The 16866-nt window shown below is 31.6% G+C and overlaps 1 protein-coding gene across 1 annotated transcript in view; it reads right to left on the bottom strand.

The window, feature by feature from the left end:
- LOC106471397 (glycine-rich cell wall structural protein 1.8-like) overlaps window positions 1-16866 on the bottom strand; it is a 56112-nt gene that overhangs the window by 20829 nt on the left and 18417 nt on the right. The window contains exons 5-8 of the mRNA XM_022400941.1: window positions 13991-14170; window positions 12193-12429; window positions 3012-3194; window positions 1894-2251 (exon numbers count right to left, since the gene is read on the bottom strand). Of these exons, the coding sequence (XP_022256649.1) occupies window positions 1894-2251; window positions 3012-3194; window positions 12193-12429; window positions 13991-14170 (958 nt within the window). The remainder of the gene's footprint in view (window positions 1-1893; window positions 2252-3011; window positions 3195-12192; window positions 12430-13990; window positions 14171-16866) is intronic.

The following is a 16866-nucleotide window of genomic DNA, read 5'->3' as shown; positions in this document are numbered from 1 at the left end:
CCTATCCCCCTGTGTGCCTTGCCTCCCACGACTAAAAAGTTAACGAAATAAGATATAGATTTTAAATCACCTTATAAAACTATCAACTCATTTTATTTGTGAAGGTATAAAAGTACTCGTCGTAATTTTGTTTTAATTTTTTTTTCTGCAGCTTCCTAGTAATTATCTCCGTCTCACCAAAAATGCTCGCCCTTTCAGCTGTGGGAGCGTTATAATGTGACGGTCAATGCTACTAATCGTTGGTAAAAGAGTAATTTTTTACTCTTTGCGCGAAATTCAAAACAAATCAAACTAGTAATTATCATCGTAAACTTCAATTTTTTTGGTCATGAAAAAAAAAAATCACTTTAGTAGAAACAATAATATTCTTGTTTTTCCAAACCTTTATATTATTTGTTGTCCAAGGATTTTGCTTACATAGCAGCGGAGACTGTCTTTAAACCAAGAGCTAACTTCCTTAATGCAGAAAGAATGAAACTAAATCTTGTTAATCCTGGAGCTATATGTTAGATCAGTGTTTCCCAACCTTTTTCGCCGCAGCGCCACCTTCAGCAAACAACGAGTGCTCATGCCTATTCTAATAAATTTTGAGACCATTAGAATATATTACTAAAATGAAAATTGTAAGGCAATATCAGTCAATTCTTATGGTTCAATTTTAACAAATATAACTTTGAAACCCTTAAAACTATTGTGTCCGCCCTCTCCAGCCCCTCAAAATTTACTGCCACATGAATTTTACAAACGCCCACTAGGGGCGGTACCGCCCAGGTTTGGAAACACTGGATTAGATTTTCAAAGAAGAGATAAGAATTTATTTGCCCAACTGCATTTCTTAATTGTTTGTTTATTTGTAGTTAAGCACAAAGCTGCACAATGGGCTATCTGTGCTCTGCCCAACACGGGTATCGAAACCCGGTTTCTAGCGTTATAATTCCGCAGACATGTTAATACAGAGAAAGAACATAAAAGCAGAATATATTTGCGAAAGAAAAGAAAATACGTAACTTCGTTGATTTTGTTTATAATTATATATATTTATTAGTTTCAGAATTGCAATTCTTGTTAACAGAGTGATAATCAAACCAGATCCAAAATAGTAAAAAATAATCGCAGTAAAAGCATATTTTGACAAACACTTCTCAATTCTGTTCTCCATTCCATGGACTAAAGTGATTATTGAACTGAAACAAGAAAATGTTAGAAAATATGAAAAGTGGTAAAACTTATGTTCAAGAAAGCAGTATCATATGAAATATTATTATTTTTACACACAAATAAAATAAAAGAGACGCATTTCCACGCTATGTATAGAGCTATTACTTTATTTTGCTTTACAAATACAATAATGAAGTATAAACACAGTACAGCAGGTTCCCATGTGATTGATATTAAGAATAATATTCAATGCACATGTTCTTGTAATATAGGTAATGTTGCTCAAGCCTTAACTTCTAGAACATAAAATGCAGCCAGCTTTACGACGACGACGACGAATCAGTTGATATTATTTTATATTTGGTACCTTATCTTCTTCCAACATTTCCTTTTTTTCCTAATGTGACTAGAACATAAAATAAATATGTTATCAGATACTAAAATTAGTGTCATACCTCTTCACAAAATTACTGTGAACTTTAATGACAACTAGAAACAAAACAATATCATTATAAACATGAATATCTAATTTAAAGATAGTGCATTTCATTTGAACGGAGATATTTAATCGGTGGTAGGTAATACGCTCACAATAGTATTCAATGTTCCGGTTGGTACTTTATATATTTGATATAAATTAAATTTACACGAACTTGTGTTATTTTTACATATAATTATGCACTCTTGTTAACGTACCTTAATCCCACCATATTTTACTACTGCCTCCTTTTCTACCTCTTCCAGCTCTTCCACCACCAAGTCCACCACCTCCTATAACTCCACCACCAAGTCCACCACCTCCTATAACTCCACCTCCAAGTCCACCCCTACCAAGTCCTCCAACACTAAGTCCACCCCCACCAACTCCTCCTCCACCAAGTCCGCCAACACCAAGTCCTCCACCTCCAAGTCCCCCACCTCCTGCTCCCAGTGCAATTGGCACAGCAAGTACTGCTAAAACAACTCGGCCACCACCACCACCTCTTCCATATTTAATCCCTCCATAGCTCTGTCCTCCAAAACCACCTCCAATGCCACCGCCTCCAACGTTTCCACCACCACCTCCAACTCCTCCTACTGCTATTGGTATAGGCTATAAAGATATAATTTTATAAGGATACTTTATGAATCTGTTTATTTTACGTATAGAACAGATGTTCTTTGTTTATTATAAGGTGTTAAACAAGTTACAAGATTTATAACAGATGACTCAGACTTTAGATTTAACTGATAGGCTGAAGTTGTCGATGGTAATGTACATCCATTTATACTTCAATGGTTAGGTATCTAAAAACACTCAATACCAAAACAAGACTACCTAAAAATTAATAGGGGCAGATCTACATCGTTTTACGGAAAACAGTCAAGATTTATTAATCCTTGGATATGATATTTTATGAAAAAAATTGTCAAGTCTATAATAGTGTGCCTTTTGCGTACTTAAACAAATTGAAATACATTTATTTAAACCAAAGTAAATTTGCTGTCTGTAAATATTTGATTCTTTTCATTTATTTCTCCGTTTTGTGGTTAAATAAAGTTGTCGGAACATGTTCGCATTTTCACATGGTCTGTTAGTATCAGTGAGGAAATAGGTCAAAATCTATGTCTGTTTTCATCCCTGATAATTAAGCTTAATGGATCTGCAGATTTACTCAATCCAAGCCATAAAAACTTTGTCAAAAATATGCACGTCATAAAAATTACTTTGAGTGAACTAACAATAAATGTATTCGTTTTAACATAATAATATTAAGTCACTTAATCTTAATATATTTATGATTATGTTATTTTTATCTTTTATACTGAGTGAAAAAGAAGATGTATAAAAACACACACTGCTAATATTATACCTGTATACTAACACCGCCACCAAATCCACCACCCCCTGTTCCTCCGCCTCCATAGCCTCCTCCTCCTCCTCCGCCACCGTAACCGGTAGCTGAACCTTTAAGTTCATCTTCTGTCTTCACTTCATCCTGAGTTTCACCGTGTACCAATGTTGTTGAGAGAATAAGTGACAAAAGAAACGACACCTGGCGGAAAAGAACGGAATGAATGAAACAAGGCCTATGTGTACCTAATTTTTAATTGATAGACTAGAGGAAAACAGCTAGTCAGCAGCACCCATCATCAATTCTTGGGCTAATTTTAAATGATCAGTTTGATTATGAACATAACATCTGAATATATTTTCTATCTGTATTAGTCGTTATTAGGGATATTTTAAATGTCATTTAAGTTTTATGTTGCATTTTTAAAAATTTCATTTTTTTAAATGTATACCTTCTAGAAAATTTCGTCAGTGATGTAATATTAAAATCCGAATTCGTTTCATTATTTCGATCGAATTCCACTTTTCAAATAGTATAGCCAATAGATATAAAGTGTTATTCATTCTTTTTCTGAAAAACAGTTTTCCTGCATGAAAATTGTCTCACTAATAGAGTGGTAATAACCTTTTTATAATATTTTCTATGTTTTTCATGTGGAAAGAGTAAACCTTTAACTAATCGAACACACACATACAAATACATTACAAGAAAGTCATAATCATAAATTTGATCATATTACTGTGCTACAGATTTCTTCTCCGTACACCGTATTTCTTACTCAAAGAGTATAACTAAGTTTTGAAGTCCACATACCCTTTTCTGCATCTTGTTCCAGATTAAAGTGTTCTCGTGAGGATCTGAAGAAGTTGGTAAGTTCTGAAGTTTGCTCTCTTATTCGGCTTCTTATATACCCGACTTGAATCACCTGTTTTACAGTACTAACGAAGACACGTTGAAAATAAAAGTAATAATGAATCAAATTTTGATAGAGTTTATTGTTCTTACGCTGAATCGTGCTGTTTTATTGTTCGTTATTTACTAGACTATTTTTTATGGTCATTATCTTTATTCACGTTGAATATTTCAGCGTTCTCAGGTATTCAACTTTAATCTAGTTCATCATCAAAAACTTGAAAGATCTTGTTTAATTAATTTTATTATTTTTCTGTACATCAAACAAAGTCCATGATATTAATATTATGCTTTGTAAAATCGACTGCAAACTGAACTGCTGACCTACTTTATAAATCATCTCATTTAGCGAATAAATAACATGTATGCAGGCTATTCTCTTCAATTTTTGTGCTCTAATCACTACTGCAAAGGGTGCGGTTACCTAATTTGTCCAGTAACCTGACGAGTATGATAGTTAGTAAGATGTATCTGTTATAACTTTTCTACAACATCGTTTTAAACCAACACTTGCCATGAACAATAACGAGGAAGTAAAACAACGAATAAAGGAATGAAAGACATTAAAAGTAATCAAACCAGATAAACTTTCCTGAATAAATTTATATAAAGCTTTCACAGGGTGATAGTTCCTACCATTGACTTAAACATCCTGCTTGGTAAGAGCTGATCTCGAAACTGTAGTTTTCAGCTGTTCACGATGTGGACTTCGTTACCAAATATGTTTTCTTTTACATTTTTACGAAACTGGTTGATTAGGAAATTAAAAACGATAAAATAAATGAATGATAAAGATATCGAGAAAGCTAAATATGTTCGAACACTTTCACTATTTTGTTTTTTCTTTGTTGTAAAGCACAAAGCTACACAATGGGCTATCTGTGCTCAACCCACTGTGGGTATTGAAATGCGATTTTAGCGTTGTAAGCTCACTAATTTACCACTGAGCAACCGGAGGGGGAGGGGGCAAGGAATAAAAATCAAAAGTGATTGCATAAAGAAAAAATCTACTAATCTATTTTAGTGTTTATATTTGCATTAGAAAGTACCAACAACATTATGATCAGAAATAACTGATAGTTTGTTTTGGTAAAAATTTGAGCAGTGGGATATTTGCGCTATGTTCTCCAGGGAAATCGAACTCCGAATTATAAACTCAAATCTACCGATGAGCTGCAGGGGAGTGAGCAGCAATAAATAAATTGTTTGTCTCTTCGCTTTTTAAGTGTTCTTTAGAAAGGAAGTGTGGTCATAGAAGCTATTTGTAGTTTGCCTGTTACTCATAATTAAGGCTATTTATTATCAATTGTAATTACACAGGCCTGCGAATTTAAACTTCATAAAAGTTGTTTTGGTTTTAATAACGTATTTTCCATAATTCAGCTACGCAGATTTCGAAAATAATATCCAATTTTTTTCTATCACGTAAGAATTTTTTACAAATCGTGAAGAAAATCTCTTACTTAGATCAAATTATTATTTCGTTTACCACAATGAAAATTTTTTATTATTATTATGTTTGTTAACAAAAATAGAAGCAAATTGAAGAAAAGAGAAGAACATTGATGTCAAACGAATATACATCTTCATTCATCCTGATTTTTTTTTGGTGAAATCTACGTCTTTTAGTCTCATAACTACGTGCTGTGGTCTTTCTTTTATGTATTACGTTACGACGTTTGTGAAAAATCTGTATGTGATGGAGAAAAATGGATATCATTTTTGGATTCAACGTATAGTAATTACTGTAGAACATGTAAACATTTCAAGACAATAAAACCACCACAGGCCTGTATTATCGTTGAATTTTAGCAGTTCTTCTGATAGAAGTTATTACATAATTCAAGGTACTGAAATTGTACATACAGATTTAATATTATTTGCTAAAATATAAGATACTATTAATTTCTGTATTTATTATGTTATTGGCATATAAAGGGTTCGAATTTAATTTGGTCTTGCAATACCTGAAGGAAAACATTTATGCAAATTATGGAATGTATTTGTATGGTAATAAACGTATATAACTAGATTTCGTTCATTCATTTGAGAGCAAACCAAAACCTTCTATGTAGTTTCTGTTTAATAGTATTGTATTTTCTAAGTATCGTATGGAAAAACGAGGAATGTAGAAAACACATAAAATAATGTATTTTTAGCTTTCTGTAATTTGTCACGTTCGTGCCTTTTGTTGACAAGTATATTAACAGCTGGAATTCTACTGATAACTTTGCATAGCCTAGAAGGAAATCTACGTACGATGTCAAAACGATCCGGCAGGCTAATGGTGAGTTACTACTGGTAGACAACAACTTACAACGTCAAAATTACTTCTATTCTTATGGTTAATGTAATTGAGAGCCAGAGATGGAACAACTAATACCTCTGGTTATTTGGTTGGTTACTACTGACACACAAGAGCTCGCTACATAAAAATGGCTTACGTTTATAGGTCGTTATAAGATAAGTGAAATTTATAAGCTGAATTGATCAGAATGAGTTCTAGCCTCAGTTTATAAATGGATAAGCTAACGTTTTTTATAATTTGATTGGACTCGTGTCAGTAGCTGTATTGTGGTATAGCCGATGAAACCTTGCTTGCAGTGAACGTTGACGTTTGACGTTCTCATTGAAGAAATATAGTATCAATATCTGAAATGCATTTGACGGCGCCCAAGTTTAAAATTCATCACAACTGTCCGTACATGCGGATACACTCTAACGAAGAGGGATGCATTTGTTACAAGAAGGGACACATTTGTTCTACAACAACAACAAAAAAAAGCAACTTAGCAGCTACTCACTTTAATAATTTTCTTTTAATGTGTTTTCTGTCAATTATTGAAGATAACGGTAAAATCCATTTGGTCTTGTAATTAAGACTTATTTTATGAACCAACTTAACGGAGCTGTTACTGAAAATATATTTATGGATAGAGTATTTTCACAGAGATTTTGGCATGGTTTAATCTGTCCGTGTTTACTGTTTTCTGTATCGTTCGAGTCACGCTACCACATAAGTTTTATTAATTTTAAGTCGCTGTTATGAATTAAGTAGTTTCTTTAATTCTTAATTAATACAGAAAAAATAGAGCTCCAGCTTAAGTTTTCATTTAACTTGAAAAGGTAGCTTTATCATTAAGTACTTGTCTAAATCCGGTTCCACTAACCGTTTCTCCGTTTTGATATGTAGAGAAATGTAGGCTTAGGATAAACTGAAAATTTCACTCTACTTAAATCAAGAATAAATAAATCATCATAAATTACGTGTAGAAAATAACTTCGAAAGCTCTTTCAACTGTTTTAAAGATGTTTTCACTCGTATAATTGATAAATGTGGTTGTCTTTAATTTGTTAGTTTTTAGGTTTTAGGTCTCCTTTTTATCAATTTTATTCTATTATATGTTTTTGTGTTATTATTTTGTTCTTTCTGATTTGTCTTTAAAAATCGATGAGTAGCTTAAAACTGCGAAAGCATTAAGTTTTAAAGTTAAATACAAATTATTATTTGGAGCTTGTGCCTCAAATTACTTTCATGCTTAAGTGGAGCTCAAATGTTTGAATATATTTGTATAAATATTTAATTAGTTAGAATCTTTAAGTTTGAGTCTTAGCACAAAGTTCACAATGAGTTATCTGACTCTGGCAACCGAGTGAGATCAACCTCGAATTTTAGCATTGTAAGTCCTCAAACTTGCTACTGACTCATCGAGGGAGAAGTTTTAAATATTTTAGCTATTTTACTGTTTATTTTCTTTTTCTTTTAATACTATGTAATTATTTAGTTTTGATTATATTATTCCAGATGGCGCTAGAGTGGTTTAATTGGAAAGCAATGTTTCGTACAACTCCAGGGTAAAGTCTATGTAAAAGCTGTGGTTTGCTACAATAAAATTAAACGATAAAGATAATTTATTAAAGCTATTTCAGTGTTTCTCAGACAACTAAGATGCAAATGCTGTGAGTTTTTTAGATCAACTGTCTATAAAATTATTTTGACACTTTCATTGTTATGTACAAAAATATATATATTTCATTAAATTGTTTGTTTGTTTGTACTTAAGCACAAAGCTGCACCATGGGCTATCTGTGCTCTGCCCACCACTGGTATCGAAACCTGGTTTCTAGTGTTGTAAGTCCGCATACATTCCGCTGTGCCACTAGGGGGCATTTCATTAAACGTTTTATGTTATTTTTCCTTTCAACTTTTAAGTTAATTTAAAACTACCTGCTCTCTAAATAGCCTGTTTCGTAGCATTAATTACTATTCATCTCTTCTTCTTTTCACATTAAAAACAACACACTTCAAAACCACAGTAAATTATATAATTCCTTTTTAAAATCCAAAAGATAGATAGGTTACTTACGTAATAAAATATGAGCCTCGTAAAACTTTTTATAAACTTCCAATATAGTTAAAATTTACAGCAAACTAAAGAGTTAAAGAGGATTAATTATATCTCTAGTACGCAGTTCAGAAACTCAATTTCTTTATCTCTTTTATTTTAAACAAATTAGAATTCAAAAGGGTTTCTACTTTATTATGCAAGTAATCTCTTTATATCCTTATGATCAGGGATTACACAGTTTGCTGTAATTTTAAACTGTGATTTTTCTATATATTTTAAATTATTTTAAAAACACAATGTTTTATATTTAAATTATATTATTAAGGCGAAAAGAAGTAAGGAACAAGAATAGTGAAACAAACCGATATGGTGTGAACGCCCTTCCTAAGCTGGAGAAGCATGATTAAGATTGATTATTCAGTGTACTTGTCCTAAGACATTAGTATTAGATCTATTATATTTTGTAACACTGCATTCTTTATGTAGACCCCTAAGGGACTTTCAAGAAATAGAAGAATATATAACAATAGTATTCCAACACTACACTATGTTCGTCATAGCCATTGTCGACGACACGTTTCGCTCAACTCAGAGTTCAGCAGGCCGGCTGGGGCAAAACAAATAATTTATTTTGACAAATATGAAGATTTCGCTTTAAGTTATTGAGATGCGAAAATTCAGTATTTTGTCACTAGAGAGCATAGAAATAGCTGATAGAATCTATGAAGTTAAAAATCCACCTACTTCAGTTAATTTTGCTTTTGTTTAAGTGTAAAGTTCAACAATGGGATATATGCACCGTATTCAACACAGGGGTTGAACTCAGAATTTTAGTGTAATACTCCTTGATAACGTCTTTCTCAGTCCAATGTAAAATTTTAGTATGCACAAGAAACAAAAAACTTTACATTTTTGTTACTGCTTTATTGTATTTAATTTAAAAAAAATAACTTACTGACTACTAAATGTGTGAAACTGGATTTGCGTGTTTGTGAACTATGTATAATTAGATTTTACAATAGTTGACTTGAAATAGTATTCAAGAAAAAATAGCATTCGAGAAACAAGTAGATTTCTACTGTAGTAAGAAAATAAATAAACAGGATAATAATATATATACATATATTTTCATTATAACGTGTATTATGTTCTTAGGAATAGTATTTTAAAACTTTACTCAAGTTTTTAGTCAAAAATGAATAAATTCAGACTAGAACTTTCAAGATGCCGTAGAAGAAACCGTTAGTTTCACACTCACACACACACAGACACACACACACACACACACACACACATATATATATATACTAAAGTGTAACATATAGGTCTGCACTGAGAGCATGATCACCTCAATTTGTAGGTGAAGTTATTTTCCTGGTTCCTTGAGCTATGACACATGTTTTTCTGTTTTTCAGGTAGAAAGAAGATGAAAATGAACAAATTCAATATTCTCGTACTCAACACGTGGCGTACATGAACTAACTTCTTATGGAGTTCAGCTGCCTTCTGTTTATATTCCTTAATCTAATTGCTCTTACATTAGAAGTTAGATGTTGAATCAGTAGGCTGCTTTTTTTAGTGGGGAGGGGAAAATTTCACATTAATTAGCTAATCAATTTCGCATTCATGTTCTTTTTAAATTCATATGACACTTTTTGTCTATATTAAGAAGGCAGCAGTCAATGAAATAGACTTTAATTTTCTTTCTCTCAGAGTTTGTTGACTCTCTCTGCTTTTACTTGCTATTCCTTTTGCAGTCTGATAACATAAATAGCGCCTCAACAACTGCTACATCTGTTGTATCCCAGCCAGCCTGAAGAGGCCTGGTATTAAACGAAAGGCCTCGTAAGCACCCAATATAGCAGATATTTTACTTTCACTCAAAGGTTCGTATTAGTAATAGCTTGCCCCCCAGTGGCACAGCGGAATGTCTGCAGACTTACAAGGCTAGAATCAGGGTTTCGATACCCGTGATGGGCACAGCACAGATAGCTCATTGTGTAGCTTTGTGCTTAATTACAAATAAACAAATTAGTAATAACTTTATTTTATACTTGGAATAAAGCAAGTTTGAGTGAACCGTCTGTGGATATTGTGCTGCCATCTCTTGCTAGTTTCAGAACTATATGTTTTTTTAATCCCAATTACTTCCAGTTGAGAGGATTTTGGTTAAGACTTTTTTTGTTGTTGTTATTTTTGCTGTTATTTTAATACTGCATTTGATTCCTTAGTACATTAAATTCAAAAAAATCACATATCCTTTACAGTTAGCAGATGCCAATAATTATATCAACACTCATTTGTTAAACCATATATATATAATTCTCCTTATTAGCATATGAACATTTTATAATAATTCCTACACTAATGAATTAAATGGGTTGGCTTTTATTTACTTTAAGCCTAAAAAAGCGCTTTTATGAATTTATAAAAAACACAAGTTCTAATGATTCAAGATCGAAGACTACAGTGATTCACTGATCTATATTTTTGAACATATATATTTAAATGAAAATCCGCTGGCAATTTCTTTTCGAACATGAATGCCTGTCAAAATTATGTTGTTCTTAGACTATTATTTCTCTCACCAATATATAAAAATCCTATCATGGGTTGAAGTTATTCTGAATATTTGTCTTAAGCTTTACCGACGTTTTAGGTAGTGTGTATATTACACTTATTCAACGAAAATCCTTAGTTTCTCTTCTTCTTATCATGAAATCTCTAATATCCAGTTCGTTTATAAGGATTTTGCATACTCTAATAAACTAATAAGATTATTTTTTTCTTGCAAAGTCTTAAAAAATCACTGATTGGTTATTGTTAACTACTGAATCAACTAAAAAAAAAGGCATATATCATATGATTGTCAATAAATACATTTTTGGTGTAACTACGGTATTGGAATAAAGGTATAGAAAAGCACAACATATGAACACATTTAGGAAGTAAAAAAGGAATCGTAATATCATGTACGATGATTACGTGCTAACAGTCGTTTTTACATCTTGACGACTTTGTGCAAAGAACTATCATGACCCATCTATCCACCGATCCATCCACCTGTGTTCCACAGTTCACGTAATTACTGCTTATGAATAAAATACAATATGTATACAACTCCATTGTTTAAAGTCTTATTCAAAGGAAAAATGGAGAAATGGGGGAAAAAATGTATTAATATAGCATAGCTTGTTACGGAAGAAAACATTTCCACTGGTTTATTCCTTTTATACAAACAATTTATTTCCTTTCACTTATAAACAATACAAATAATTGTGTCGAAAATAAAATTGTTTATACTTCCTCATTATTCTTTGGTCACTCTAACGATAATACTTTGTTTCAGGTTTTTGAGAGTATATAAATCAGTTTCAAGTCACTAGAGGGCATAGAGATTGTCGATAGATGATTGTTGTCTTCCCACAGCAACTAATTCGGTTAATTAAAAGTTTTCTCCTTTTGGCAGAAGAAACTAGAACAATACAAGAAATAAAAGTTATATTCGTTGTCTCTCTCTAACGCGTGAGAGGTAAAGTTGCATTAAAGGATATACAGCTAGCTGCTTCAACATAACATATTCCTAAGTATGTTTTAAGATATTTTTGATACAAACACACGATTTTATGGGTATACACATATATATATAAACTAAGCTGATATTTTTAAGTTGATTTCAAACTGACCCATTTAGCAGAAGAATCTATGATACAACAAGATAAAAAATAAAATGAATTACTTGAGAGTCTTCTCTTTGTTTCTGATAAAAGAAAAGTAAAATTACATTAAATGATATAAATATATATTTTTGTCAACATGATAGTTAGTTTAATTTAGATAAAACGAGATGATTTTATAGATCTACATATAGAGGAATAATATTAATGTTTTCTTCTGTGAAGTTGACTTCAAACAGTTAGGTGCAGTTATTATCTCACTTTAGTCCCACCATCCATAACCACCTCCTCCTCCACTACCCTTTCCCCCTCCAAAATCTCCCTCCCTCCACCAAGTCCGCCTCCACCGAATCCTCCACTACCAAATCCACCTCCAACTTGTAGTGATAAGGGCACAGCAAGAATCTGGAAAACTCCTCCTCCGCCTCCACCACCATAACCTCCTCCGCCACCTCCATAGCCTCTTCCACCACCACCACCTACTGCAACTGGTATAGCCTATAATATAAATAAGCATATATACAATTACTATGATGGCGTACGTTTTGTTGTACTTAGGAGCGAAACACAATATTCTGTGCAGGTTACATTTACACAATAAGTTTTTTATATAAACACACAATTTAAATAAAGTTGAATAAAATCAACAATTGTATAGCAGACATGAGAAAAACCTTCATATTTTTCACATTTAAAATACAAATGTGCAAAACAAAGTATGAAAATAGCATTGCATGTAAAAAAGGTAAAAAAATAGAGAAAAATTAACACTAGATCTTACCTGTTGATAAACATTAAAGCCATATTTAAAATGATCTTTAATAATTTAACACAAAGAGAAGCACTGATCAAAATCACAATAGCTTATCACTTTAATTGGACAATGAGAAAATCTCAACTGGAACTACTAGTATCTACAAAAAATCTGTTGTAACTATTTGATTAAATGGAGTCTTATTCAGTTTTGCAAAGATACCTTCGATTCAAATCTATTACCAAATCTGTCTATATCAATTCAAATTTATTTTGCTGAAGCTTAAACAGTGTTTTAAACTGGTCATTTAAAAGTGAAATACACAAATGAATTACAGATTATAACAACTCTAAAATGCAAAGATAAAAGAATATATAAAGAAACCACAAAACTAAATTGAGAGTTCAACAGAAAAAGCATATGAGAATATACTGCTGTATTATGTTTTAATAAGATACAGGGTGGTCCCATAACAATATGCATGCTTTAATAACAATAAATGATACATAAAGACATCAGTTATACAAAAAGAAAGAAGGAATTATGAATTTGCTAAATAACACAAGCATTTGAAATGATGGGCTACCACATGATTTGGTACAGTAGTACTTAATAGTAGGGATCGTGATGAAACAAAATGGTGGTCATAAAAACTGCCCATTTAAAACCACCATTAAAATGTCTGAATATTAACAATGACTACTTCACAGTATTGGCAGAGCAAAACTAAAGCTTATTGTACTTATAAAGTCACCTAAATCACTATATACCTCTTTATGGAGTGAATCAAAAGTTCATTATTTCATCTAAATAAGTAAGTGACTTTTCCAGGCAGTATGAAAATATAGTTTTTACTGTTATTAAATACCCTTTTAATCTAGGTTTAGAGGCGGTACGGTCTTGTAGAAAATAAGAACTGTTAAATACTTGCTGAATTATCAAGTAAGATAGTTATACAGTTAAACAACTGACAAACAATACTGACAAAATATTTTTAATATTTAAATTCGGTTGATAGTGTGAAACTGTAATAATTTAAGACAATGGAGTGAAAGATAATGTTTTATATGTTATATATGTTAGATAATGTTCAGAAGTTAGCAAGAATTTACAGATAAGTATTTAATATCTAGATACTTTATCACTTTCGGGGAATTCTTTATTAAAGTAGAGATGAAAAATACATGGTTTTTAGAAGTTGACAATATTATATCCAGAGTGAACAACCTTATCACACAACGCAACCTGCTGTTCACTTATAGTTTAAGTACCATTTAAAAAAATACATCAGTCAGTAATTTATACCTGTATAGTAACACCTCCACCACCACCAAATCCACCACCCCCTATTCCTCCACCTCCATAACCTCCTCCTCCACCGTAACCAGTAGCTGAAGCTTTCAAGTCATCTTCTATCTTCACTTCATCTTGAGTTTCACTATGTACCCACGTTGTTAATAGTAGCAGAGACAGAATAAAAGTTACCTGAGTGGACAAAGCTTGAAGAATTATCCGTATTTCTTATACAAAAATATATATTTGATATGATGTCCCAATAACAAACGTAACTGTTTCTAAAGAAAACATACTGGTATATATATAAGCATTTTGATTATATATTCGTGGTTTTTACCTGACGTATAATAAAAAGGTACATCATTAGAAGAAAAGAAATTGCTTTGAATAGTTTGATATCTTGGTAAAATATTGCTCATTAAGATATTATAAAGTACAAAAACACCATTATTTCTTCATACCCTATTCTGCATCTCTCGTTTAGTTTCAAAACCTACTGTGTGAATCAGTAGACTTCAGTGTTCTGAGCTTTTCTCTTTAACTCTGCACTTATATACTCATCTTGAAACATTTTAAAAATAACTAACCCTTAAAATGCACTGAACAATAAAAATTTACCAGGCCGCTATATGTCGATTATCTAATATAAGCTTTGTGTTTTTCCGTCATTATCCTAATCTAGTAAACGCGGACAATTTTTACAGTATTTTCCTTATTTCATTTATAGGTCACTTACGAAAAATATTCTTACAACGTACCTCATAGTTAGTTTTCTTTTTCTTTCGGAACGTAATTAATTTTATCATTTCATTTTTTAAATTATCTTATTATAAAGGGATTTTTATCATTACTAGGGTTTACTGATCCAGTTTAACGTACATATTTTATCAGAGAATACTCTGTTGGGATTATCACCTAAATGTTTCACGTAATTGCCTTTGTAAGTAGGTTCCTGTATATTTTAGTCACGATTATCATACTTCCTAAATAGTACGTGCTCAAGTTCCTCTTTTTTCATCTTTGTTTTGTTAAAAACAAGAAATCTTACATTTATGATGTGTGAGTTTATTTACCACTTACCTTTTGTTATCTTTCATTGCGAATGTTGAAATTTTCTCCTTAGATCCAGGAAATTATGATTGAGGATAATCATGCAACTTCTGTTTATTTTGGTGTTATAAATATCATGGTAACATAAAGCATTCTACATCCTCAATGGAATGTCCTCTGCAAGGTAAACGCGTTTCAATGAACTACTTCTAAAGATTGTTTTTAAAACTCATAGCTTGGGTAAATTAATACGTAAAAAAAATTACACGGACTGTTCTCCACGTTAACTACTTTTCTTTTAAGTACGAGCCTTCATCGGGTAACAATATACTGAATAATACAACTTTGTTTTATCTGTATAACTTTTTTAAAAGCACGTTTCTAAGCAACAATCTTAACACTGCTGAAAATCTGATACATTACCGGCAAGAGGGCCGAAAGCTCGCACTTGAGAGTAGTTAACGTAAAGAACAGTCAGTATGAATTTTTTATTTATTTTTAAGTGTACTATCTCAACTAATTAAAGTCATTATGATATTTAAAGGACAAATCTCGACGGCTAGGTCTCAAAAGAATGATTACCTTGGTTAGTATTGTACCTTCAGTTTTAACTATATGAATATAAATATAATTATGTAAATACTTTAAAGTTATAATTGGAGAGATACTAACATCTTGGAAATGTTTAAACGAAATATCTCGAACCATAACAATTGTTACTCAGTGTGGAAATATGAGATTGCGTACGCATTAGATTTCCAGGTATATGGGAATAATTTAGATGTATTAATAGCATATACACAAATCGTTCGTAAATGAATATTTTGCGCTTGATAAAAGTTTATCTTACTCTTTTGCGAAACTGAAACTGAAATTTTTTGTAATGTATATAAGACATCCAATAGCTTATAATTGCTAAAGCATTAGATTACACTTAAAATTCATTGTGCATCTGTAGTTGTATACGTGATTTGGTGACTAGGTAGAATATTTCATAACTAAATGCCACTAGGGGGCGTTGATTTGTTTATAAAATCTGTGCTGCTTAACAAATAAATTGACCCTTTAGTGCATGATTTCGGGGACTTTTCTCGAAAGCTTTTCTTGATTCACAGATCAATGTTAAATCCCACAAATAAGACACACACAGACATATACACAAATAATCTATAGCGGGTTGCAATGGATTAGTTCTGTGATATTATTTTAAGCAAATATATATGTATATATATACCCAACTCCAATCACTTTCTCATAACATATACATCTAAAAAATTAAATTTATCATTATTTTTTTACCGGTTTCATACGTTCAGATATGCCTCAGAGTAAATCCATAAATCACAAAAATACGAACAACACATTCGACAAAACAAACAAATCTATAAGCAGACTTAGCCTTAATGAAACAAACAACTTGGGTGTCATTTCTTTTTAGGGTCATCTATCTTTTAAGTATCAGTGTTACATTAAATTCCTTGATAAGATCATTTTCATACCAATTTATTCCATTTGTATTCTGAAAGATCAGAAAGGACATAATTACAAAAAATATAAAAGTTTCCATTAGACTACCTAATCTATCTTTACTACAATTATAAAAATGTTATATGGCATATAGTGATTACCTAATCTATTTTGAACACATTTATTAAAATACTGTCTAGCATATGATGCACTACCTAATCTATCTTTACTACAATTATAAAAATGTTATATGGCAAATAGTGATTACCTAATCTATTTTTAATACATTTATTAAAACGCTGTCTGGCATATGGTGGTCTATCTAATATATTTTTAATACATTTATTAAAACGCTGTCTGGCATATGG

This window comes from Limulus polyphemus, unplaced genomic scaffold (genome assembly GCF_000517525.1).
Source record: "Limulus polyphemus unplaced genomic scaffold, Limulus_polyphemus-2.1.2 Scaffold112, whole genome shotgun sequence".
Lineage (NCBI taxonomy): Eukaryota > Metazoa > Arthropoda > Merostomata > Xiphosura > Limulidae > Limulus > Limulus polyphemus.
This window is presented reverse-complemented; position numbering and strand designations above follow the sequence as displayed.